Source organism: Neomonachus schauinslandi, chromosome 9 (assembly GCF_002201575.2).
Source record: "Neomonachus schauinslandi chromosome 9, ASM220157v2, whole genome shotgun sequence".
Lineage (NCBI taxonomy): Eukaryota > Metazoa > Chordata > Mammalia > Carnivora > Phocidae > Neomonachus > Neomonachus schauinslandi.
Window position 1 is genome coordinate 81,317,569 of NC_058411.1, and position 26,517 is coordinate 81,344,085.

Sequence of the window (26,517 nt, forward strand, 5' to 3'; positions counted from 1 at the left end):
CAGGACGCGGGGCCAAGTCTCCCGCCCGCGCGGCCCCCTTTCCCCGGGTTTTCCGTCCCCAAAGTTCGGGGCTGGCCGGCGCCCTGTGCACCCAGGAGCGGCCGTGGGGAGGGCGCGGGGCGGAGGGGCCCCCGAGCGCCGCCGGGACCGACAGCCGGCGCAGCCGGGAGCGGACCGACCCCCGCGTGTGCGCCGGCGCTTCTGGCCCGGCGGCTGGGGCTGCTGAGGCGCGGGGCCTGCGGATTCGCGTCCCAGGGGGCGCCCCACTCGGGCCTGCGAGGTGGGGCCGGTGGCCGCGCTGAGTGGGACGGCCGGGGGGACTGGGGCCCGAAGTGGAGCTGCGCCCACCGCCCCTCCTCCCCGTGCGCCGTGCGGGGAGCCAGCCACCTCCCCATGTACCTGAGATGGTGGCTCTGTCGGGAGGCAGGCCTGGGGCGGCTCCAAATGCTCTGGATTCCGGCCAGTCGCAAAATCCACAGAGACACATGCTACATTTGTCACAACGACTTTCTGATCTGTTTCCACCCAGGCCTCCGAGGACTGGCCGGGGAAGGTCCCCAGTCTTCCCTCTCCTCGGTGCCTGAGAGCGCTGCCCACGGAAGGGTGAGGAGTCCGGAGGAAGAGGAGGCGAGGAAGGCGGCCAGGAAGTGAGTGAGGAACCTTCAGCCCGGTAAGGTATTCAGGAGCCTTCTCAAGACCTCCTTGAGGGACAAGCTGGAAGGGGCAGTGGGCAGGCAGGTGGCCCTCCTGGGATGTTCTTGGTACTGTTAGGCAGGGGCAGTGGTCCCTTCTAGGTGCCATTTCTCCAAACTTAGTGGGTGTGCCTTGTAACTTCCACCAGCCCAGCCCCAGGCAGATGCCCTGCCTGCCCCTGGCCCAGCCTCCGCTCTCATGTGTGATGCCTGTCTGGGGCGAGACAGGGTCACCAAGGCTGGTGCACTGAATTCTTGCTTGGGAAAGAAGCTCCCAAACAGGAAGGGCAGTAGCCGGCCCAGTGTCTGTGCTGAGCAGGCCAGGAGGCAGCCCCAGGCAGAGGTGCTGTTCGGCGCATCCCAGCCTGATAGCTCATTCCCCAGATCTCCAACCTGCTAAAATGGATCCAGCTGTTCCCACACCCGTGGATGATGAGTGGCATCCCATCTGGAATATAGATGCTGCTAGGAACACCAAGGGCTAAGACATGAAGAGCTCCCGGGGTGTGGGCTGAGTTTTCTGTATCTTGTCCTATTCTGGTGTGTTTTAGGCTCCCCTGACTTGTTTTTCTAGGTCGGAAAAAGAGGAGGGTCAAGTCTATGTCTGTGCTCGGGCCTTTTGGAACTGTTGCAGCGTGTACTGTAATACTGCGAGTTCTCCTCGGGCCATGCACAGGACAGTAGCTGAGAACACATTTGGAATCAGAAAGAGCTGGGTTCAAATTCTGACTTTGCCTTCTATTCCTTAAGCAAGTTGTTTTACTTCTCTTCAAACTCGAATGTCTTCACCTATAAAACGGGGCAATCAAGCCTGCCTCAGAGGATAGTTGTGAGAAGTTCTGGTGATAAATAATAAATGTCGAACAGCCCCTGTCGTGAGCCTCCTCCCCAAGCCTCTAATTATTACTTAGGAAAGGTTAAACTACCCAAGCACTGAGTTCTCCTGGAGAATTTGAGAATGGTCTGGTTCTGTGGTAGGAGACTGTGGAGGGGTTAGAGCAAGCCATGGGAATAAAGGCAGAGGGTCTGTGGAGGGCAGGTAGTGAGGTGGCCCAGGGGAGGGGCTATTTCTGGAAGAGGGTCCAGCTTTGGAGGCAGAGACAGCAGCATGTTCTGTATGTGTCACATGAACTCACATGTCCATGGGAGACCCTGGACACACTGTGGCCACAGGGCTGCCTCGGGCAGAAGGAGCCTCTGGCTTGAGGCTTCTAGTCCTAGCTCGGCCCTCAGCAGCTGTGTGATCCGGGGCAGGTCGTTTGACTTCTCTGGGCACCAGGCATTTTAGAGAAGCTTAGAGACACTGGGTTTGAATACCAGCTCCACACTTACCATCTCAGACAGTCTTTCTCTCTGAGCCTCAGTTTCTTCACCTATAAAGCAGAGCTCATAATACCTAGCTTGTAGGGTTGTGGCTATTAAATGCACTCAAAAGAAGCACCTAGCACAGCGTCTGACACATGCTACACACTTTATACCCATATGTGTGTGTATTCCCTTTCTGGTCCCTTCTGTCCTCTCCCCAGCCACCTGTCATCTTTAAGATGTGCCCAGTAAAGCAGCTTTGACCCATCTCACAGTATTGTAAGCATAAAGCGAAGAGGGGAACAACACAGAGACACAGAAAATTAAGAGCTGTTAAACATAATCTTTTTTTTTTTAAGATTTATTTATTTATTTATTCATTTGACAGAGAGAGACACAGCGAGAGAGGGAACACAAGCAGGGGGAGTGGGAGAGGGAGAAGCAGGCTTCCCGCCGAGCAGGGAGCCCGATGTGGGGCTCGATCTCACGACCCTGGGATCATGACCTGAGCCGAAGGCAGACGCTTAACGACTGAGCCACCCAGGTGCCCCTAAACATAATCTTTTTGTGTGATTAGGGCCCTTAAGCCTGTGACTGGGGACTCTAGTGGTTCTTTCCGGCCAGCCTCTAAGTATTCTGTGACAGGGACTCAGACATCTGCTGCTGAAAATCGGGGAGAGTGAAGAGTGCTCGGCCTACAGCCCTTCCAGGAAGGCCATTCTTTACTCTTCCTTCGGAGATAACCCCGAGCCCGGGAAAGCCCAGCGCTGTGGCTTCTAAGCACAGTGCACAGAGGTCAGAGGGCTGCTCTGGCTCGCGCCGCTGCTGGACCACGGCACGGCATTAGTAGGCTGGAGCGGGCCGCGAGGCGGGCCTGAGTCAATATTGACCTTCCTGGCTGGCCAGCCTGGCTCTTTGGCCTCTCATTCAGCTGGAGTGTTGACACAAGAGATTGAACGAGCTTTATTATCATATTCTTTTCAACAACAGCCCCATTATCTCTCCCCTGGGGATTTGCTGGGACCTGTAGTGTGGGAATGATGGCAAGTGCAGGGAACCCAGGCATTTTGGCTTATGTGCATAATGCCCTCTGCCCTGCACACTCAGCTTCTCTCTGGGCCTCTCCAGTGCGACAGCAAAACCTCAAGGTCTTGCTCAGCATCCTGGGGACCCTGCATGCTTCAGCATGGAGGCCCTGGGCAGATCCTACGAGGCCCTCGAGCAATGGTGGGGAGGGGCACAGCCGGGCTCTAGGACCCAGCCACCCTGCAGGTGACCTTTGGGCAGAAAAGCCCATGAAATTCTCTTCAGGCCCTCCCCCCTGGTGAGACTTGGGGGCCAGGAAATGAGTCTCCTGACTCATGTCATGTGAAGAGAGGTAGGTGGCAGGCCCAGACCCCTGCTAGAGGCTGAGGGAGGACAGAGATCAGCTCCATACAAAGGATGAGCAGCAAGGGGACAGAAGGACAGAGGGCAGGGGCCTCAGGAAGGCGGGGGAGCTCCGCATCACTGAACGTATTCTAGCAGGCCACAGGAGCAGGCCACAGACACGTCCCTGTCAGGAAATGCCACTGAATGACTGAAAGCTGGCCAGGGACAGAGGAGAGGCCAGACCCCATGAGCAAGTCCCCAAGCACGTGCACCACCATCTCTTCTGGCAGGTGGTGCAGATCAGGGTGGCATCTAGCAACATCTATTTGGAAAAGCAAGCCCAACTGCAAGAGACCAAGAATTTTGTTTTATTCACCACAGTCCCTCGAACGCAGAGCAGAGTTGATGTACAATAAGTGAATTTATTGAATCGATGAATGAATAACATACTTTTATATTTAAACAAACTCCAGAACGTAACATTTGAGAAAAATATTCCTCGCCAATAAGAATACTTCAGTGAAAAGCTAGCTTCTGTCCACGATGTTCTCAACCAGGGGCCAGTGAGGCCCATCCTTCACAGCAGCCTGTGTTGGATGACAGTTCGCAAAGTGGGTTACAAAGAGGTCGGGCAACCCAGCTACGGATCTCTGGATGGAAGGGCCCAGCCCTGGAGATGACATGGTCCTTTTTAGGCCACTCTGTGCCCGGATGGTGGCAGTCGTGGAGGTACCTTTCTAAGTGCTACAGAACTCTGGGGCTTGGCTGGGGTTGGGGGGGCACTGGGTGGCTCAGTCAGTTAAGTGTCCGACTCTTGTTCTCAGCTCAGGTCTTGATCTCAGGATTGTAAGTTTAAGCCCCACATTGGGCTCCATGCCATGGAGCCCACTTAAAAAAAAAGAAGGGGCGCTTACCTACCTCAGCATCATGAGTCTAGAATAGTTCCTTTCCCAAGGCATCATGAATGGGTCTGAGAATGAGACAAGGGGTGGTGGTGGCGGCGGGTGACATCTGCCGGCAGCCGCATTCACATCGGGTCAGATGGACGCAGGTCCTCCTCTTCTTTGCTGCTTTACTTGGGCAAATGACTTGATTGCTGTGAACTGGGGTTTCCTCGTCTGCATAATGGGTACAGTAGTAGCCCTGCCTTATAGGCTTGTGGGGAGGAGATCCTCCATGTGACATGATCAGCCCAGAGCACGGTGCTTACCCTAAGCACTCCCTGAGTGATGATTAACTGAGTGGGTATTTACTACAGATGCCTAAAATTGCCCCCTGTTCTAGCTCCTCGTGTATCTGGGGAAGCTGGCAGAGGTGAATGGGTCCATTCCCTCGTCGCCACTGGAAATGCTTCAGCCTACAAAGGAGGAAAGTAGGCTGAGGTCACAAGCAGAAACTCAGGAACCCCATTCTCTGGGGCCACCCCAAGCCAGCGCTCAGTTGAGATAAGCGGGTGCTAAGCCTCCCTCAGAGGAAGCCCGTGTGTCCCTCCACTCTCACTTACTAGCACTTGGAGTGGGGCCCATGGTGCCTCCTTCCCAGTCATCCAGACAGGACGGGGGAATCCCACCGGGCTCATTCCTAAGAATTTAACAAGATCTCAGGACTGACACAACCAACCAAATCCTGCCCCCCTCAGATTAGCTGCAAACTCCTCTGGACTCACTTTCTGGAAGCCACCTCCCCAGCCTGCAGCCCCTTCTTGTGGATCCCTTCAGTGGGCTACACATCCTTCCTTTGAAAGGGATTTGGTGTGGGGCAATAGCCAAACCCCCCTCGAAGCTGGGCGTGGAAGGTAAGGTAGGTGACTCTGCTGGGGAAACAGCTTGGTGGCTCTGGCACTCCAGGCCCAGGCAGGTGGATGTCTCCTCCCCCCCAGGGGAGCAGTTTGAGGGTGATGCAGCCACTGCGGTTCTTCTGCTTATTCCCACTGTGGACCCTAGACCAGCCTCACCACAGACCCCTGCTCCGGGGGGCCCGCCACCCAGACCCCTTGGAGTCATGGAACAGTAGTGTCAGCCACAGAGCACTGCCCACCATTCCTTGAGCCAAGCCTGCAGGTTGCCTGGCTTCAGGCTGAGACCCCACCGAGGGGCCGTGGATCCGGGCTGGAGAGAATATACTCCTGCTGCTCCCGCAGCTTTTCTCATATATGCCAGGCCCTGATGCCACAGCAATTAACATGAGCACTTTGGAACATTTTACCCACCCCTTGCAGGGCAAAAACAAAACCTGATGCCAAACAAAGTAAGGGTCAGCCTACAAGTCAGGACAACCCCGATCTCCTCTGGCCTCTGACTCACAGGTGAGCCCAGGAAAAAAAACCATGCAATCTTGATTGAGAGAGCTGGCCCTGGCCACCCCCTTCTCTTCACTCCCATGGGTCCACCCAGGCTGCTCAGCCCCCCGGCTATTCATGGCGACCCCCCAGGAAAAAGATGAAGAACCGCCCAACTCCCTCAGAACGAGCATGGGGGACAGAGCAGGGGCTTAGAAACCACATGTAGGTTCAGACCCCCAACTCAGTCCTTTCCTGATTCTGTCCCTTTGGGCAAGTTTTTTAGGCTCTCTGAGCCTCATCTAGAATCGTGGGTAATGATAGTAATTCCTATTCCCCCGGGGTTGGTGGGAAAATGAAATGAATTGATCCTTGGAAAGAGCCGAGCACATTCCCTTTGTGGCTTCTGCTTCTCGGACATGACAGCCCTACCCATCAGTGACGCCAGGCCTGTGGCTCCCTGAACTCTCCCACCAGCTCCACCCTCGGGAGCTGGGCATGGCAGGATTTCCTCCAGAAAGCCTCTGCCAGGAACTGACAGGCTCCCCATCTGCCAGCCTCTGGCTCGAGGAAGCAGCCTCGGCAGGAGCTGTGCCTGGGGAGCTTCCTTCCCAAACTGGTTTGGGCAGGGCTCTTCCCCTCCCGGTCCTCAGCATCCCCCTCTGGTCCAGTCTGGGGCCAGCCGGCCAGCCAGCAGGTGATGTCTACGGCCATTCAGAAGAGGTAAGTTCAAAGCATTCCTCAATCACAAGGATGGATCCCAGCCTAAGAAAGAACCGGCATCTCCCTCCCCTGTGTTGGGACAGGAGGGGCTGGGGCAGCGGAGGGCACCCTGAGCCTGAGCTGGTGCTCTGCTTCTGGCCATTTCTACTTCAGAGTGTCAGGTCCAGGTGATTTCTGTCAGGCTAGGTAGGAGGAAAGGCATGGACTGGCTCTCGGAGGGAAGATAGTCTTCCTTCCTCCTTCCTCCTCCCTCCTCAGGGTATCTTCTTTGAGGAAATCTCTACTAGGTGAATTGAGTGTGCATGCAAAGAGATGAAGATACTGGGATGGCAACTTTAAGGGCTGGCACGGGCTGGTTTACCACTACGGCCTCATGGCTGATGCAGCAACCACCTTCCCTCGGCCCCTGAGCCCTTGGGCTTGGGTCGGAAGGTAGAAAATCAGGCTGAAAATGGAGACCTAGAGATGGCAAATCGAGGCCTCTGTCTGGGCGGGTGGTGTGCTCCAAGGACACGGGCGCCATTGCTGGAGAGATGCAGGATGTCTGCATCTCAGGGGTTTCACGCCGAATGACTGGGCAACACTGGATACCGGAGCGGGTGAGTGTGTCTCTTAGAAACTCAGACCTCATGATCACTCTTTATTCTAAAATGTTTTGTATTCTTTATTAGTTTTTTTTTAATTTTTAAAAGGATTGATTGATTGATTGATTGATTGATTTGACACAGAGAGAGAGTGAGTGCAACCACAAGCCGGTAGAGTGGCAGGCAGAGGGAGAGGGAGAAGCAGGATCCCGCTGAACAGAGTCTGACATGGGGCTCGATCCCAGGCCCCCAAGATCATGACCTGAGCTGAAGGCAGACACTTAGAAAGAAATTCTAGAGGGGCACCTGGGTGGCTTGGTCGGTTAAGCATCCAACTCTTGGTTTTAGCTCAGGTTATGATCTCAGGGTCCTGAGATCGAGCCCTGTGTTGAGCTCTACACTCAGTGCGGAGTCTGCTTGTCCCTCTCACTCTGCTCCCCATGCCCCCACCTCTAAAATAAATAAAATCTTGGAAGAAAGGAAGGAAGGAATCCTAGAAAGAATCCCCTACTCCTAACCTTTGCCATCGAGCATTCTGCTTTGGACAAAGAAAACCTTAGTAGTTTAATTTAACTCTGGGACCCATGGGTGTTGTGGTTTGGGCCCCAGCATGTGAGGGGTTCCAGGAGAGCCCACCAAACTTGGGCCCCCACATAGTCACCCACACTGGACCTGGGGCAGGTGATGGCCAGACTGTGGGTTTCCCCCTCTCTCATCCCCCCATCACTGCCTCCAGCTTATTATTTTACCTTTCACATTTAGATCTGATTAATTAATTGGAGTATGACATGAATTCATTTTTCAGGATTCTTTTTTTTCCATATGGATATCTAATTGTTTCAGCTACATTTTTTGAAAAGATCATCTGTTCCCTACAGTATTGCAGTGTCACTTTGTCATAAATAAAGTGACCTTCTATGAATGGATCTATTTCTGGATTCTCTCTTCTGTTCCATTGGGCGATTTGTCAATCCTATGCCAGTTCCACCCTATATCAATTATTGTACTGTATTGTACTGTTCCCATAAATTTTGATATCTAGTAGTATAATCCTTCGACCTTGTTCTTCAAGATGGTCTCTACTATTCCTGATTCTTTATGCTTCTCTGTACATTTTGGAGTCAGTTTGTCAATTTCTACCAAAAGAAATATGCTGGGATTTTGATTGAGATTGAAACAAATCTGTAGGTTAATTTGGAAATAATTGATATCTTTGTATCATTGAGTCTTCCAATCTATGAACATTCTTTAATTTCTTTAATAATGTTTTCTACTTCTCAATGTAGGGACCTTGCACATCTTTGATTAGGTTTATTTCCAAGTATTTGACATTTTTATTTATTTTTTTTAAATATTTTATTTATTTATTTGAGAGAGAGAGAGAGTGAGAGAGAGAGAGAGCGAGAGGGGGGAGGGTCAGAGGGAGAAGCAGACTCTCTGCTGAGCAGGGAGCCCAATCTAGGGGCTCGATCCCAGGACCCTGGGATCATGACCTGAGCTGAAGGCAGGTGCCTGACCGACTGAGCAACCCAGGCATCCCTCCCTGGTAACACTTCTGACAGCAAATAAGAAGGGTTTCCTTCCTCCTGCCGCCCGTTCTCCAACTTTCAGACAGCAACTGGCTCTTCAACAATTCTGTTCAATTCTGGCACGACCTGGAGTCAGCACAGTACCCCCAGGCTCAGTCCCACAAGGCACCCTCCACTGCAGATGCCAGTTGTGAGTCTTAGGCCACCCATACCTCTGACCAACTGGCTATAAGTTGGGGGTTCCCATGAGGGTTCCCATGAGCCCCTCCTCAGGTTCTATAATTTGCTAGAATGGCTCATGGCACTCATTCATTACAAAAGATGCAACCCAGGCACAGCCAGACGGGAGAGATGCATAGGGGAAGGGCTGGGGTAGGAGGCACAGAACTTCTTCCCCACCCTCCCCGCCTGCTTCACCCTCCCAGCGCCTTGATGTGTGCACCAACCCAGAAGCTCCCTGAATCCTGTCGTTGAGGGGTTTCTATGGAGGCTTCGTTGCATAGGCATGACTGATTAAGGCATTGGCCATTGAAGATCAACTCAATCTCCAGCCCCACTCCCTCCCCAGAGCGGGGGCAGGTCTGAAAGTTGGAACATTCTTTCCATCTGGGATCGCAAGGGTGTTAGGAGTTGTATGCCCAGGAACAGGAAACTAAGACCAGACATCTATTTCCCATTGTACCACAAAATCTTTAAAAAAAAAAAATTTTTTTCTATTTGTTTGTTGTCGGTATGAAGAAATACAACTGATTTTTTTCTTTATATTGACCTTGAATCAGGGACCTTCTAAATTCACTTACCTAATTCCAATAGTTTGTATGTAGATCTTTCTCGATTTCCTATGTACACAATCATGTTGTCCCAGGCAGTGTTAGTCTCACCACATTTTGGATGAGTCTTAGCAGCCTCTGTTTAGGTGGGGATTTCCCATTAGCTCTGATTTCTGGCCCTACTCCCCGCCTCCTCCAAAACCCGAGCTCAGTTCACTCCTTCCAGCAGCTCCCCACCCTCACTACCACAACCTTGGGTCCTAGGACTCTGTGGTGTCCTTCTTTTTCCTCAGACTTTTCCTACTGCCTCTGGGAAAAACTTGTTCTCAGGAGGGGACTGAGGAGGGGGAATCCCAGAGCCATTTACCATTTGCTAACGATGCTGTCCCCGCACATTCCTGCAGAAAAAGCTGGGCACTCAGTTAGGGCTGGGGGAGTCGGGGAGAGGGATGTTTGGGGATAAAAGTATTAGCCCACTCTTCTTCAGCTCTCAGATACGTCAGATACACCTGCAAAAGAGTTTGAGTTCACAGAACGAGGCAGGGAGGGTGAAACCATCAGTGAAGCTAATCTAGAGACAGAGGGGCTATCTGTGAGGCTATAAGCACAGGATTGCAGAATGAGGACTTTGGGAGCCAAAGGCTGAGAGGGAAGAGGGTGTTTTACCAAATCACAAAGCGTCTACATAATGGAGAGGTGGTGAGGTGCCCAGGTCCCCCAAATGAGGCATGGCCCCTTGAGCAGCAAATCTGCGAGGAACGGTATTGGGCATCTCTCCTGGATTTGTATTTGCTCACGTCCCAATGAGCTTGGAAACAGGTGCACAGAGAGGTAACATGAAAAGAGAATCAGCCCCCATTCACTGGGGCTCTACTCACTTAAACCTCCCTAAGCCTTGTGAGGCAGCCTTTACTAACGCTGTTTTATAAATGAAGAGCCCTGAGGCACAAAACATTTAGGTAGCTTGCACAGAGCCTCCCCAAAATAGTGGGAGACTGCCCACAATTTGCCTGCAACTCAGCAGGTGTATTTCATTCCAAAGGCCTTGGTCCTTCGGGCTCCTGCACATGTGGATTTGCCCACAGGGAGCATTTGGTAGACTGCCAGCGTCAAAACCTCATAAGCGGCTGACATTCCAAGAGGTGTGATGTAGATTCAGATTGACTCACACATGCTGAATTCCTCCTGGGAAAGCTGTGGCCGTTTGGGGACCCCTGCCTTTCTGAGTGGGCACCAGCTGCTGCCCACATCTGTGACCTACTCCAGAACCTGCTAAAGTGACCAGGAAAATGCTGTTTCCAGAACAGGAACCAAAGGAGAATGCCATGGCTCTGTCTGTATTCCAAATCTTTGTGGGGTTTTTTTTGTTTTTGTTTTTTTGGTTGTTTGTTTTATGTACAAGAACTTGTATTTATTGCAAATGAGAACAAAACAACAAAAAAGAGAACAGTCAGAACCACACCACCAAATCTTTGGTTAGATGAATGATCCAAGCATTCAATTCAAGAAACAAAGATGTCTGTTTCTTGAAACCTAGAAGTGATCTTTCCAGGTGACATTAGAGCCCATTGAGTATATTTACCACGATAAAGAGAAAATTAAAAACAAAAAAAGCATCGAGCTACTTTGAGCTGCTTCCAATACAAAAGCATTCAAGTGAGCACTCCCAACCAGTCTTCCATCCACATGTGGTCCTGGCCCGGGACTCCCTGAAGGCAAGCTGGATTCCTCACTTTACCCTGGGTTTCCAGTCTCCCCATCTCAAATCTGCACGCCCCTGTCACTAGTAGTTGTTGACGTTGCTCACAGGGCCTTAGGCAAAGCCCAGATTAGCAAGGGCTAGAGGTTTGGCTGCAAGTGATGTTTTGCACAGAGTTCTGAGACTCAAGGGAAAAGGGCCCAAAGTGGGGAGACTTAACCCTAGACAGCTGCCCTCCCCCACGCCAGATGTGCCCTTGACTCAGGACCCTTCTGGAACTAGCCAAGCACTTGGTGACCAAGAGGGCCCTTTTGGGGGTTCCTGGTCCTATGATATGTGGTCCCAGACCGGATAACATGTTGGCTTTTTATGAATGTGGCTTATCACATAAATAGGTTTTCTGTCGTTGAACCATCCTGGACGAACCTGAGTTAAACAAAAAAACTGTAACATGCTGTTGGATTCAATTTATTAGTTTTGTTTAGGACCTTCACTTTTGTTCATAAGTGAGATTGGTTCAAATTTTCTTTTTCTTGTACTATTCTTACCTGGTTTAAGAATCAAAGTCGTACTTGCTTCATAAAATGAATTTGCCTGCTTTCTTCCCTCTTTCCCCTTTTTCAATTATTTGACAGCAGAATGATATTTGTAATGGGCTTTGGATCTTATAAAAACACACCCCCAGAGTCTGCCTGCTCGGCAGGAGATTTGGCACAGACAAGAAGACAGACACCTCTTTTCCTTGTTTATAGTCTGTGTTGGCTTATTTCTGGCACTTTTATTGTTTCTGGGACTGCTTTGCTGGGAGCTAGCCATATCCCTGAGGAAGTAGGGATGAGAGGTGAGGGGAAGCCCTGGGCTGGGGGGAGGGAGCCCTGAATGGGGCGGGGGGGCAGCACCCACTGCAGCCGCCTATGCTTCCCGGGGCCAGGTGCCCATGAAGCCCCTCACTGGAGCTCAGCCCGACTCTCCCCACGCAGGCACCATGTTCCGAAAGAAAAAGAAGAAACGCCCTGAGATCTCGGCCCCACAGAACTTCCAGCACCGTGTCCACACCTCCTTCGACCCCAAAGAAGGCAAGTTTGTGGGCCTCCCACCACAATGGCAGAACATCCTGGACACACTGCGGCGACCCAAGCCCGTGGTGGACCCTTCTCGCATTACGAGGGTGCAGCTCCAGCCCATGAAGGTAAGGTGGGCGGCGAGGATGGTCGGGCTGAGTTTAGTCCTTCCCACTCCACAGATGACCGTGCCTGGCAAGACCACAAAGGCACCTCATTACCAGCTATCAATCAGCTGGCTGTTTTCATTGCCCACTCATGAGTCTCACCCAGGGTGAAGATTCCATTTCCAGGGAGGAGGAGCCTGGGGAGCCCCTCTCTGCAGGCTGGTAGGGTTGCCAGATTTAGCGAATAAAATTACAGGATGCCCAGTAAAATTTGAATTTCAGGTAACAACATGTAATCTTTTCGTATTAAGTGTGTCCCATGCAATATTTGGACCCACAGCCCCCATGGGGCTGGGGCTCCCAGACCAGGGGGATTTTGTTGTGTGGGTCAAGAAGGGCAAGAGGGGTTGGAGTCAGGGCCCTGTCAGAATATGTGGAGGAGAGCCCTTCACTGGTTGCTACCTCCTCGGGGCGCTCTGTACATGTCCCATAAGGCCACAGATAGAGCTAGAGAATGACCCCACCCCCTGCCCCCAAGCTCAGCTGCCCATACCATTTGAGGGGCTTACCCCCTGTCTGCCCTGCCGGACCGCGAGCCCCATGACAATAGGCTTTCTCCTTGGATCTCTGCCCCCCGCACGGGCCTGACCTGCTGTGGGCCCCAGTGAGTGGCTGAAAAATTAAGATGACACAGCAAGCGAGGTCCTTAGGGGTGCCTCCCCATGAACCCCGTGGAGGCTCCCTGCGGTGAACAACAGGTTGCTCGCTCACACTCTTCTCCCTCCCCTACAGACCGTGGTGCGGGGCAGCTCGGTGCCCATGGATGGCTACATCTCAGGGCTGCTCAACGACATCCAGAAGTTGTCAGTCATCAGCTCCAACACCCTGCGTGGCCGCAGCCCCACCAGCCGGCGGCGGGCACAGTCCCTGGGGCTGCTGGGGGACGAGCACTGGGCCACGGACCCGGACATGTACCTGCAGAGCCCCCAGTCTGAGCACACCGACCCCCATGGCCTCTACCTCACCTGCAACGGGGGCACACCAGCAGGCCGCAGGCAGATGCCGTGGCCAGAGCCACAGAGCCCAAGGGTCCTCCCCAATGGGCTGGCCACCAAGGCACAGTCGCTAGGCCCCACGGAGTTCCAGGGCGCCACGCAGCGCTGCCTGCAGCTGGGCACCTGCCTGCAGAGCTCCCTACCCGGCGCCTCGCCCCCCGCAGCCTCCAGTAGGCGCGGGACCAAGGCTGCCAGGCACGGTTCCGAGGAGGCCCGGCCACAGTCCTGCCTGGTGGGCTCGGCGATAGGCAGGCCGGGCGGGGAGGGCAGCCCCAGCCCTAAGACCCAGGAGAGCAGCCTCAAGCGCAGGCTGTTCCGAAGCATGTTCCTGTCTACTCCTGCCACGGCCCCTGCAAGTGGCAGCAAGCCGGGCCCTCCCTCCCAGAGCAAGGTAGGTGGGGCTGGGGCCACCCTCTGGGCCACTCTCAGGGGGCAGGGAGCCTGGCCTTCCCCACTTACAGGGTCAGGCTAGGGAGAGCGTAAGGGAACAGAATGATCGAGAGCCTTTGCTGAGGATTCTACCCTGAACCAGATGAGCTCTGCTCTTCCAGAGGCTTAGCACGGGTGAGTCAGAGGTTGCCGGCCAGCTCATTTTCTGGGGGGCCTCAGAGGGGCTTTCGGTACACCCCAATTTACATTCCTGCCCTCTGCGGTGTGTCTAGGTGGACCACAACTGGGAGGCAATCACCTTTAACCATAAGCCCAGACCTTCCCCTGCCCCCGGAGCCCAGTGGCCCCCAGCCGGGCCCCAGCAGAGATAGGTGTTCCAGAGCTGGGCAGGGTCAGGGGCTCGGCCTCCCTCTTCTAAGAGCTTCTTTCCACCTCCGCCCCTCGCTTGCCCCAGTGCTCTCCCGAAGTCGAGCAGAGGCTCCCTGGACTGCTTCTCCCTCAGGAGTCAGAGATGTTCATGTGAACCCCTTCTCCAGTGAGGAGGATTCTTCCCTTCCTACCCTGACCCCGCCTTTTTTTTTTTTTTTTTAAGATTTATTTATTTATTTGAGAGAGAGAGTGCAAGTGCAGGGAGGGGCGGAGGGAGAGAGAAATTTTAGCGGACTCCTAGCTGAGCTTAGAGCCCGATGCAGGGCTCGATCCCACGACCCCGAGATCATGACCTGAGCCGAAACCAAGAGTCCGATGCTTAACCGACTGAGCCCCCCAGGCGCCCCCCCTCCCCTTTTCTTGAGTGGTTGTTTGGTTTACCATTTCTGTAATGATTTGTTCTGCGGTTTGTGTGCCATGTGAAAAGCTGGAGTATTGAGTTAGCCTAGGCCTGGGAGCAGCAGGAAAGCCAACTTTTGGCATGCCTCGAATGCACAGATTTTTCTTGTGAAATAGGAAACAGCGAAGGGGCATTTCTTGGCAGGCAGAGGAGAACGTTCTTGCTTCTTCCATGCCCTATGATGTCCTGTCCATGGTGACAGCACCATCCTTTCTCATTTGGCAGATGAGAAGGTGGGCTCAGAGAGGGTCGGACGAGCCCCAGGTGTGGAGACTGAGTCAAGGAAGGCAGCAGTGAGAGGGCCCTCCGGGCTCGCGCCTCTTACTCCCCAAGGCTTTCTGATCATGGCATCTCTAGCTCCTTTGTTAGGGGCAGGCAGAAATGAGCTTACCCGCTGCAGCGCAAGGGTGGGAAGTCAGACGTAAGAAACAACTGGTGACAGTGACCCGAGTGACAGAGCTCCCCTCCCCCGGAAGGCTTTCAGAGCAAGCCTGGCGTCTCCCTGGTGGCGGCGGCACATAGCGTGCTCCAGCCAGAACTTGGGTGCAGAGTTTGGGGAGTGGCCTGGACCCTCAACCTTTCTAAGTCACTGCCAGCCCAAGACACCCAGAGAAGGTCCTGGGCTTTGTACACTCGCTGGGATGAAGGATGCAGGCTGGGCTCCCCCGTGGAGTGGGGGGTAGAGTGCCGAACAAGTGAGATGTGGCATGGTGTGTCTGTGAGCTAGGAGGTCTCTGGAAGGCCGTGCTCCCAGAGAGACACTTCCTTGAAAAGGCAGGTGGGAGCAGGCCAGTGCACACTGCCCAGGAGGTGAGAACTGGAACTTGATTGCTTGCTGGCCTCTTGGGAGTCCTGTGGCGGGGCTTCAGGGGAGAAAGGGCGTGTCAACATGACCTGCATGTTTCTGAACTCCTGACAGCTCCCCACAGTGGGGAACAGGCTGTCCAGCCAGCCTCAGTCGGCCTGCCCATCCTGCATGTTACCAAGGATCTACCATAGGCCACTGCAGCAGGGTGTGCCGTGGAAGCAGGGGTCGTCCTCTGGGGCTGGGAGACACCACAGTTCCAAACCCAGGGCAGGGGCTTCCTTCCCAGCACCTGGGGCATACGTTTCTAGAGAAATACTTCCAAGCCAGGCCTCTAAAAGGCAGGGCTGAGACTTCCTCCGAGCTGCTCTGGGCCAGGGCTCCTCAACCCCTGCCCTATTGACATTTGGATCCGATAATCCTTGGTCGTAGGCGCTGTCCTGTGCACTATAGGATATTTAAGAGCATCTCTGGCCTCTACCCACTAGATGCTGGTAGCCCCTCTCAGCTGGGACAACCAGAAGTCCCCCCAGACATTGCCAAATGTCCTTCGGGGGGATAAAATCAGCCCCAGCTGAGAACCACTGTGTCCAGCTTCCTACTCCGCCCCTCACAGCCCCAGGAACCCACCAGACCAAAGCAGCAGTCCGCCTCTGCCCCTCGGCATGCCCCAGGGCCTGTCAGGACCCTCACAGCAGCAACTGCAGCAGCTGTCCGTGCACTGGGGCCCTAGGAGGTCAAGCCACCAACCGCCACAGTGGGCCAGAAGAGGCTACAAAACAGTGTGCGGCTCTGGGGCTTTGTACTCAGGCCCAGGAAGCTTGGCCTGTAGTCACTCACTTTGGCTAAACAGCAAAAGACTTCGAGCCCTGACTGGGGGCAGGGAGGCCAAAGCGCTGTAAGACCGGAACTGGGGGCATTTAGAAGTGGTTCCACTTAGAGGCAGAAAGGCTAAATCAGAAGACCTCAACAATCAGCAAACCTTGGTTAAACACCTACTGTGTACCCTGTACTCTGTTATATGCCAAGGACCTCCAATAGGACCACAGCTTAGGGGTGAGGGGTCAGGCTGACCAGGCCTGAAGTCAGCCTTCCTCCTTCTCTGGGCAAGTTACTTAACCTCTCTGAGCCCGTTTCCTGATCGACAAATACAGATAATAATAGCACCCGTGGAATGATAAAACAACCCGAAGGTCATGAGAATTAGATGAGATTATGCACTTAAGGCCCTTGTTAGAGTGGTACACCCTCAATAAATGGCTTTATTATTTTTAAAATATTAGGACATGGCCTTTGCCTCCGAGGCACTTAGATTACAGCCCCCCAAGCCCACGGCTGGAGAGCCTGGCCCTGTCGACATGGCCCAGGAAGGGGAGATGAGGCATCATTGTAACTGCATGCCCGGCTCTTCCGGTGGCTTCCTGCCCACGAAGACATCTCAGTCACACAAGGAACTCCGGAGCCCGTAACAACTAATTCCATCTTTTGTCCCCCTTTCTCTTTCTTGGCATGGCTTAAGAGATTTCCTCTGGCCTTTTCTTGTGGTGACATTAAGTAAAAGCTCCCTTCTTGTGGAGACCGGCAACAAGGCCAACAAAGGGATGCTGGGGACCAGAACCTGCTGAGGTGAAGACGGGGCCCAGCCCGACTACCTCGCATCCCATGTCCTAGGCCACACTGGAGCTGGGCTCTCGGCTGGATCCCTGCCCTTTGCCGCTTCCATGCATCCACCCACCCACCGCACCCTTGGCCCCTGAGTTCAGCAACCACCTGTAGCAGCGTCCCCACAGGGCCTCGACAGCGGAGGGGAAGCGAATCCCCTCCTTGGCCCCTCGGCGTGGCCTGTCCTCACCTGCCCCACCCCCGCCGCCCAAGCCAACTCAACCAGAGAGCAGAGACAGCCTGTGTAGGGGGCCGAGAGGCCAGCAGGTGAAAGGGAATCATTTTACAGCCTGCCTTCGACATCCAGGTGGAGAGAGGTCAAGGGCTGATTAGAGCAACCTCAAGAGCAGCTCTAGATGCTTCTAGGTCCCCAAATTCTGTCCAGCCTGACCCAGATGCTCAGAGAGCATGTTTTCTGTGAGCCGCGCCTCGCAGGCTAGCAGGCAACCTTTTCTCAGGGCCTTGGGGGCTGCCTCGGTGACCGCGTGAGGAAGTGAGCTGTGTAGGGTGCTGTCCTGTGAAGCCTCTGCTCCCAGGACATGGCCTCCCAGCCTCAGGAGTGGCCGTGCTCCCTGTACCCCCAGTCCCCAGTCCTCCCACAGCCTCCCTGAGGCCATGGAATCACAGAGCCCGTTTGTCCAAAGCTCCTCCCAGTGTGGTCCACGGTCCTCTGGCATCAGAGCCCAGGGGCCTCATTAAAATGCAGAGTCACTGCTCTAGGGACTTACTGAAGCAGGAATCTGCATGTTATCCAGCTCCCCAGATCACCGTGCACTGATAGATGAGACGGGCTCAGAGAGGGTGAGCGGCCTGAGCTTCATCACTGGTCAGAGCCCGAGCAGTACTGGAATCTAGGTCATGACCCCCACTCCAGAGGTCCCACTGCTCCACTGCACAGAGTGGGGAAACGTGGGTGAGGGGCAGGTGCTGGTGAAGACGTGGGCGGGTCTCTTTACTGTCCAGATGTGCTCACCAGGCAGGATGGAGTCATCCCGGCAGTGCTGGGAGGCTCTCCTGGCTCCTTCACTGTGAAGGCTGAGCCCGAGCCAGGCACAGCCTGCCAGAAGCTGGTGCACACTTTGGGGTGTGCAGCGGGGTGGGGGTGGCAGAGTCTGCCACAGCTCGGCTCTCTGCTGGCAGGCGCACTCACATACATGCTCCCCTCTAGGCAAGGTCAGGCACTGCCTAAGGTGGGGTGGGCACCCTGAAGCCTGGGGAGAGGGTGCTGAAGAGGTTGACAAGGCTCTGGGGTGTCCCTGGGGTGTCCTCTGCTGAACCTGGTAGGGTCCAAGGACCAGACTTGGGGTCCCTCAGCCCAAGCTGAGCACTTGAGGAGAGTTCTTGGAGGTCAATGCAGTTCTGGGGATCTGGACCAGGACCCACTGGGCAACTAGACAACTGCCGTATGATGGGTTCTGAGATGTTCTGGAAAGTTCTCTGCAGCCCCTGAAGTGTCCCTCGTTAGGTTACTTATGGTCCTTTCCAGGTGCCCCTTTTAAAATCATATAATCCCTGGGAAGTGTCATGTTGCACATCGCCAGCTTTTGGAGAGAACCCAAGGAGGGGACCCTTTCCTGCCAGGCTGGCAGGAGGGCTTGGGCCCTGAAAGGCAAGGAGCCTCAGAGGCTTCAGGGCTGGGCCTTGGGCTCACTGAGGCCCAGTCTGCCACTCAGTTTCACCTTCCTTTCTTCTCCACCAGAGGCCATAAAGATAGCTCCCCTCCCCACCTTCCCTTCCGTGTGGGGGTCATCAGCCAGGAGTCATGCTCGGGAGCAAGTACAGAGGCTACTCGGGGGAGCCCCTAGGAAACCTCCCTACCCCTGGCCCCAGGGCTTCAGTTAGGCTGGACCTACCCTCCTAATTCCAGATCTCTCTGGCACCAGATCCCTAGCCCAGGAGACATACCTGCGAACCCCCCAGAGGGTAACACGGTCTCTGGTCCTCTGCTGGGAACATACTCTCACAGCATAGACACACAGACTCCCTGCTGTCAGGCATGAGTGGGGCTATCAGATAGGAGGATAGGTCCAGCCTAACCCAAGCCCTGTGCTGGGAAGCAGTCCCAGCTGCCCCGCTGTCCACCCCCGCCACCCCACTGCCCGGGGCCTCTTCTGCCCACGTGGGCCCTTGGGTGGGAGCGCCCCGGGAATGAAGAATGCCTCTGACCCAGATCTCCCGACCAAAGCCCGGCAGTACAGAGGGAAGACGGCCTCTCAGTGACCTCCCGGGGGTCTGGCTGTCAATTACCCAGGAAAAAATACCCAGCAGAGGACACCCCAGGGACTCTGCTTTCTTCAGCTTCCCAGGAGCGGCAGAGCGGATGTAAAGAGCTGCTGTTCGGACTGCTCACCTGGGAAAACGCCGGGGGCTGGGTTCCCGAGCAGGAACTTTGGCTTCGGCTCCATTTGACAGTCCTTGCCCACAGCACCTCCCCTATCTGGTCCGATGCCCTGTCAGACCTGCCCCTGTCCAGAGGTCACCCCCTGCTGCTGGGAAGGTCGCTGTAAACGCTGCCACAGCCAAAGCCGCCTCTGTTTCTCTTTCCCTCCCTGCAGCCTAACTCCTCTTTCCGACCACCGCAGAAAGACCCCCCACCAAGCCTGGTGGCCAAGGCCCAGTCCTTGCCCTCGGACCAGCCCATGGGGACCTTCAGCCCTCTGACCACCTCGGATACCAGCAGCCCCCAGAGGTCCCTCCGCACAGCGCCCGCTGCCGGCCCACCCCCAGGCCGGTCCTCCCCCGCGGGCTCCCCACGCACCAGGCAAACCCAGATCAGCACCAGCAACCTGTACCTGCCCCAGGACTCCGCGGTGGCCAAGGGCGCCCTGGCTGGCGAGGACACAGGTGTTGTGACACATGAGCAATTCAAGGCTGCACTCAGGATGGTGGTGGACCAGGGTGACCCCCGGATGCTGCTGGACAGCTACGTGAAGATCGGCGAGGGCTCCACGGGCATCGTCTGTCTGGCCCGGGAGAAGCACTCAGGCCGCCAGGTGGCCGTCAAGATGATGGACCTCAGGAAGCAGCAGCGCAGGGAGCTGCTCTTTAATGAGGTGGGAGGAGAGGGTGGGACGTGGTGGGGCGCTTAGGATGAACATCTGGGAGCAGGGCCGTGGGGACTGGGCCTGGCACTCAGGCACCCCCGTCTGCCCCCCAGGTGGTGATCATGCGAGACTACCAGCACCTCAACGTGGTGGAGATGTACAAGAGCTACCTGGTGGGCGAGGAGCTGTGGGTGCTTATGGAGTTCCTGCAGGGTGGGGCCCTCACGGACATCGTCTCCCAAGTCAGGTGGGCAACTGGGGGCCTGGGCTCTGAGAGCTGGCTGTCCCCACCATTGTACCGGCAGGGGGACTGGGCAGCCTCAGGCCAGGAAAACTTGGGGTGCCTGTCACATCACTGTGAGCCACCCCCTGTCCATTTGGGTTAACAGACCCAGGAGGGTTCAGGGCAGTGGGGTGGGGTCTCCAGCCTAGGTCCAGGCCCGTTTCCACCAAGGCTCTGGCGTGACTGGACCCCCACACGTATTGCCCAGGAGCTGTGGGGCCCAGTCCCAGGGGCACCTAATCTGCCTAGCCCGGCTGCCCTGCAGCCCTGCCAAAGTTCACGTTTTCTTCTGTCTGCGGCCTGGCCTTCCCTGTCCAGGCTGAACGAGGAGCAGATCGCCACTGTGTGCGAGGCCGTGCTGCAGGCCCTGGCTTACCTGCATGCCCAGGGTGTCATCCACCGGGACATCAAGAGTGACTCCATCCTCCTGACCCTTGATGGCAGGGTAGGGCCCTCCCCAGCCTGGCGCACCTGTGCCTCTCCCCCTGCGTCTGTGCTCCCAGCTCAGCTCCTGCCCTAGTTCACCACTCCCTGTCCCCCCCACCCCCCATCTCAACCACAGGTGAAACTCTCGGACTTCGGATTCTGTGCTCAGATCAGCAAAGATGTCCCTAAGAGGAAGTCCCTGGTAGGAACCCCCTACTGGATGGCTCCCGAAGTGATCTCTAGGTCTCTGTATGCGACTGAGGTAACCGGTCCTTCCATGCCCCCATCCTCCCAGAAGTTCCTATTGGGAACAAACAGCTCATGTGGCCCCTGTAGAGACACCCCTTCCCCAAATAGACCTGGTTTTCGGATTCCCACGTAGTCAATACCCTACCCCACTTCCCATGCCCCCCCCCCCACCGCCTGCTCCTGCCCGCTCTTGGATGGGTCTGCCCTCGCTTGTGGCTTTGCTGCCACAAACTCTTCCCCGAAATGCTCCTCGTGCAGCTTGTGGGCAGGGTGGGGTATGGCCAGGCTTCCCCACATCTGATGGCTATTCTCTGAGAATGGCTGACAGCTCTGTCCCTACAGTCAGTGGGCACTCCTGCAGGAAGTAACTGGCCACAGGGCAGGTGGCCAGGAAGGAGGCCAACTCACCAATGACAGCTGGGACTAGCTGCTCCTGTCCCCCTGCAACACCCTGCTACCAAGGGGCCCTACTCTGGCCAGTGGCGTCAAGGACATTCTCTTCCTACAGGTGGATATCTGGTCCCTGGGCATCATGGTGATTGAGATGGTGGACGGGGAGCCACCCTACTTCAGTGACTCCCCAGTGCAGGCCATGAAGAGGCTCCGGGACAGCCCCCCACCCAGGCTGAAAAACTCTCACAAGGTCAGTCAGTGCTCAGGGTGGACCCTGATGACCACATTCTTCCTGAGGCTGAGGGGACCAGAGCCTGGGCTTCCAGACCCACAATCTCCCTTCCACAGAAGCCAGAGGCTCCCAGAAAAGGCTCCGCCTCCTCCACACAAAACCTGCAGCAAACCCCTGTGGGCACTCAGACAAGTTTCCACTGGCAGGCAATTGACAGGAGCCTGAGAGAAGGGAAAGTAAGGCTGCCAGGAAACCCTGATGTCCTGGGGAGGAATCTAGAGAAACTAACTGAGCAGGAGCCCCTCCACTCCCTCTGTCAGGGGAGCCATACCATGGCACGGTGTTCCAGTCTAGCTCAGCAAATTGGCTTGTCCTCCATCAGTGCACATCCTGACCACATCTGAGCCACAGGTTTTCCCTTAAAACTAGTGTGTGTGTGTGTGTGTGTGTGCGCACGCGCGCACGCGCGCGCGCACATTTAACCCTTTTCTGCCAAATCCACCCAAACCCACAGGTCTTACCAGTGGACAGCCCCTGCTGGTGGCCAGCTCAGCACAGGGTGGCAAATGGCACTGCCATCTGGTGGCCAGAGCGAGAAATGTCCCAGAGGGTTGAAACGCAGTCCCTAAATGATAAAATACTTCTGGGGCCCCAACACAGCTGGATAGGACAGTCAGGAAGCACCTTCCCAGACAACTGGTCCTTGGAGCCTGCACTGCCAGCCCCAGAACTAACACATAGGGGAGATTTCCAATTGGCTAATTCCCCAGAGGAGGTAGCCTTCTGCAACAGCCCAAGACTTAGCCTTATCCCAAGATACTGGCTCAAAATGAACCAAGACAAGCCCTTGACTTAAACTCCAAGGCTTAGAGCATTAAAGAAATCTTCCTTGTCAGGTTTCACTTTGCTCTTTTCTATTTTTCAAGACACTTCATCCCTGGCCTCTTTTTTGATCTTCACTAAAGACAGGGCAAGCACATTTTATCATTAGCCCACTGGGCAGATAAGAAAACTGAGGTCTAGAGAAAATTGCAACTTGTCGAAGATCAGGGATAGACCTAGGACTGGATCACTAATACCAATCCCATGCCCCTTCCACAGAGCCACAGAGCCTGAAGGCTGAGAGCCTCCAGCAGCAGGGTGGGGAATGGGCTGTGTATTTGCAGCCGGGCTCCCCAGCAGCAGCCCCTAGAGGTGAGCTAGCCACTTCTCCTGGACTGATGCCAAGTTTCTTTACTTACCTGATAATCTGAAAAGTCCTGAGCCTGGGAGCTGCCAGGAAGTAAGAAACAAGAGAATTCAAGACCTTCAAAAGATGGTGGGGCCAGGCAGACGAGTCACCCCAAAGTGACTGCATGCAGTGGCTTCCACTCAGTGCTGCCCTGTCTCCACAGGTCTCCCCAGTGCTTCAAGATTTCCTGGAACGGATGCTGGTGCGGGACCCCCAGGAGAGAGCCACGGCTCAGGAGCTCCTGGACCACCCTTTCCTGCTGCAGACGGGGCTGCCCGAGTGCCTGGTGCCCCTGATCCAGCTCTACCGCAAGCAGACCTCCACCTGCTGAGCCCACCCCAGAGCGCACCTGCCACCTCTGCCCACAGGCGGGGGACACTGGGCAGCCAGCCTGCCGGCAGGGCCTGCCTGCCTCGTTCTCTCAGTATTCTCTCCAAAGATTGAATGTGAAACCCCACCCACACCCTCCTGCCCTTCAGCCCACTGGGCCAGGCCGGACCTGCCCCTTGGTCTCTCTCCCTCCCAAGAGAGTCCCCAGTTGCCTTTGGGATGATGGAGACCCCTTCTACAGGATGACCCTTCGTTATTTGCACAGGGATATTTCTAAGAAACGTGGAGACCAGCACTCCTGGCCACTGTGGCCAACCCAGCAGAAAAAGCTGCTGTTTTTTAAAGGTAGTTGTGCACTAGCATCCCAGGCCACCCAAGAGGGCAGATTGCCTGTCTTCACCAGGATACTTGCTGTTCTCAGCTCCAGCTCTAAACCCTGGGGTCTCAAGAGGGCCACAGGGAAGGTTTCTACTGCCTGAAGCTGTCTTCCTCCCTCGTGTCTGACTTCCCGAAGGTACAGTCCGACCTGCACCTGCTTCCCAACCCACCTGCACTGACATCACTCTCCCTGCACAGCCTGCCCTGAAGTGTGAACAGCCTGCTCACAGGCCAGGGAAGGAGGAGGAGCGTTTTTTCTGGGAGAAAGAGAAAGAATGGAGTTAGTGGTAAACGTGGTCTCACTTTACAGGATGGAGAGAACATCGTGTGTGTGTGCGTGTGTGTGTGCGCGTGCGCGCGCGTGTGTGCGTGTGCGCACGTGTGTGTGTGTAAGTGGCAGACGGTCACCCCGACAGCCTGGCTCCCTTCAGGTCACCCACGGCCAGCAATAAGGCTTCTCCATCCTTTCTGCCACTAAGTTCTACTCTGAAGGGACCTGCTTTCTTGGCCTGGCTTCCCACCTCCCAAGGCTCTTGTCTCTACCTGACCAGCGAAGAGATCTGCATTGAGTCTAGTGCATCCTAGGGGTTTGGCAGATTTCTGAGTTTCGCCTATATTGTGGAGTCTCAGAGCCAGAGACAGGAATGGTGAGGGAACAGACTTTGTTTTACCTGTGAGCTTCATCTCAATAACCAGGTCATCAAGGACCCGTTCTTTCAAAATCTTGGTCTTGGGGGGAGGTGAACCATCTCCTGGGGTCCCATCCTGTCAAGAAAATGGGCACCCCCTTTGTGCAAACCTATCGGCCCTAGCTGCCTCTCCAGACACCTGTCTCCTTGTCCCCCTTTTCTCCCCACCTTCAGGGATGTTGTGAGTCAGGGAATCCAGGGAAGAACTCCAGGTGTCAGGACCCTATCTAGATAATATTTTTAGATTCCTCTGCTCCCTAGTGGCCTGCTTTGGGGCCAAAAATAAATTGCAAGGACTTTTTTAAGGGTCAGAGTTTTAAAAACAAAAGCATCTTCCCTAGAAACTTTTGTGAATTGTTTGCACTTGTGCCTGTTTTAAATTAAACTAAGTGTTCAAAACCTCTGGGCTCTTGTCTCTGAGAATGGAGCCAGGCTGTCTTCAAGCCCGACACCCTGCAGTGGGTGTCTGGTGTGCCCTCCCCCTGAACATGAGCTCCCCAGCAGTCACTCAAGTCCACAGAAAACCCAGCTCCCTGGTGGCATGTGGGCCCGTGAGGGCAGATAAGGAGGGAAACAGGAAGTGAAAGGCCCTCGGGGCTGAAAGAGCTGAGAAAGAGACAGAGCTCTCCTTCCCAGGGGAGCAGAACCCAGCCAGGAAAGCCCGGGCCATGTGCTGTGCTTGCTGGCACACAGGGGCTCTGGTGGCAGCCACCGGGGCTGATGACCACTTTCTGCATCAGTGTCTCTCGTATCCCTTTTGCTTCTCACTCCAAGGCAAGTCAGAGGCCGCCCTCCCCATGCTGCCCATAGGAAGTGGCCGGAGGCTGCTTCCAGGGAGAAAGCAGTCTCTGTTTCGGTTCTCAGAACTGAGGGGTTATGAAGGAGCAGTGCAGCGGCTGGAAATCAAGAGACCTTGGTCCTAGTCCTGCGGGGAGGGGAGGTGGATGGAATTCTCTTTCAACTTCTAGCTCTGACTCTGATTCCAGCACTGCCTTCCCGAGAGCTCATCCTGCCCCCCAGCCCAGGGCTCACGGAAACCTCTCAACCAGCATCCAGGAGTCGTGCAGACCTTCTCCTGCTCCCCGCAGCAGTCCCACCCAGACAGCTGCCCTAGTCGGAGGGTCCTCGTCCCACCAACTCAGTCCGAAGCATACCCGAGTCCTGCCTTCAGGACGCAGCCACAGTGCCCAGTGGGACAGGCAGGGATGGAGGCTGATGGAAGGTGGAAGCTTTGCGGGAAGCAAGCACACCCTTCTGCGGCTCCAAGGGAGCCCAGAATCAGGAGCCGCTGGGAAGGCAAAGAGAGGCCAGTTCTTGCAACTGAATAATACTGGATTTATTAACTATTCTTCTGAGTTCTAATAGTCCTTTCACCACACAGTGTCATTCCAAAAGCGTGTGTGTACGTCATTTAGCCTCCCACACAGACTAGTTCTGAGCTTGATGTTAGGGTACCGAGATCCAGTGGCCTGGGTGATTCTTCACAACGATGAAAGCAACAAGAGTTGGAAAAGAAAACTGTTTAGAAAAGTCTCTTCTAAAGTGGAGTGAGCTCGAGAGGACCCCAGCCTCAAAGCCCTGGGGCTGACAATGACAAGGAAGTGCAGGAGGGCGAAATACGGTGACATACAGAGAAATTCTGCACAAAGCTGGGCCCGGTAAGAAATCTGCAAGAATGGCAAGTCAGTCAAACACAATTCAGTGCAGACAGGAAAGATCTGTTGTGGTTTAAGAAACATTGCTTTCAACCACCAAGCCCTTGGCAACTCGGTGGAGAGGAGCCCTCACAGCTGTTTACTCAATAAGGAGGGCCCCGAGGTGACAATGAACCAGAAAGCCACAGGTCAGCGACATTTGAAAGATGACAGCACCTTCTGCCTACTGTTCAACCCAGACCTTATGGTGTTCTGAAGAAGCCAAATACTTGTATCCTTACACCATTACAAAATCTGTGAAAATTAAACACAGAAAGGGAATAAATGAGCAAGCAGGGGTCAGAAAAAAAGGAGTTTGTACGTGGGATGTCCAATTATCCCCCATCCCACCCCAGATCCTCTCCCTCTGGCTTTTCAGGTGCTTCTGTATTGTTCCACCACCCAGACAGTGGGACTGAGGAGAGGCAGGTGTGTGGGGAGAAAGGAGCAGGGGGAGGGCAACCCCCCCCCAAAAGAAAACAAATCTCATCAGAAGAAAACAGTGCAGCTTCAGAAATTATAAACAAGGAGTTGGAGACTCCTGTTTTTCAGAACAGAGCAGGAGCTCTCTGGACATGGGAGCCTTAACTTGGAAGATCTTGGGGTCCTTAGTGAAGAAGGGTCTCGTCTCCTGCTACTCCAAATCCGAGTTTTGTTTTGTTTTGTTTTTTGCTTATTGTTCCTCACTTCACTGCTGGGAAATGACTT

General features: G+C 54.9%; 1 protein-coding gene across 1 annotated transcript; it reads left to right on the forward strand.

The window, feature by feature from the left end:
- The first annotated feature begins 626 nt into the window (after positions 1-626).
- PAK6 (p21 (RAC1) activated kinase 6) lies at positions 627-24,504 on the forward strand. The gene is made up of 9 exons (XM_021695431.1): positions 627-670; positions 11,932-12,140; positions 12,912-13,565; positions 19,416-19,913; positions 20,018-20,151; positions 20,506-20,632; positions 20,750-20,875; positions 21,371-21,505; positions 22,882-24,504. Exons 2-9 carry the CDS (start codon positions 11,937-11,939, stop codon positions 23,047-23,049), a joined length of 2,046 nt encoding a protein of 681 aa, XP_021551106.1. The 5' UTR covers positions 627-670; positions 11,932-11,936; the 3' UTR covers positions 23,050-24,504.
- Positions 24,505-26,517: the final 2,013 nt, after the last annotated feature.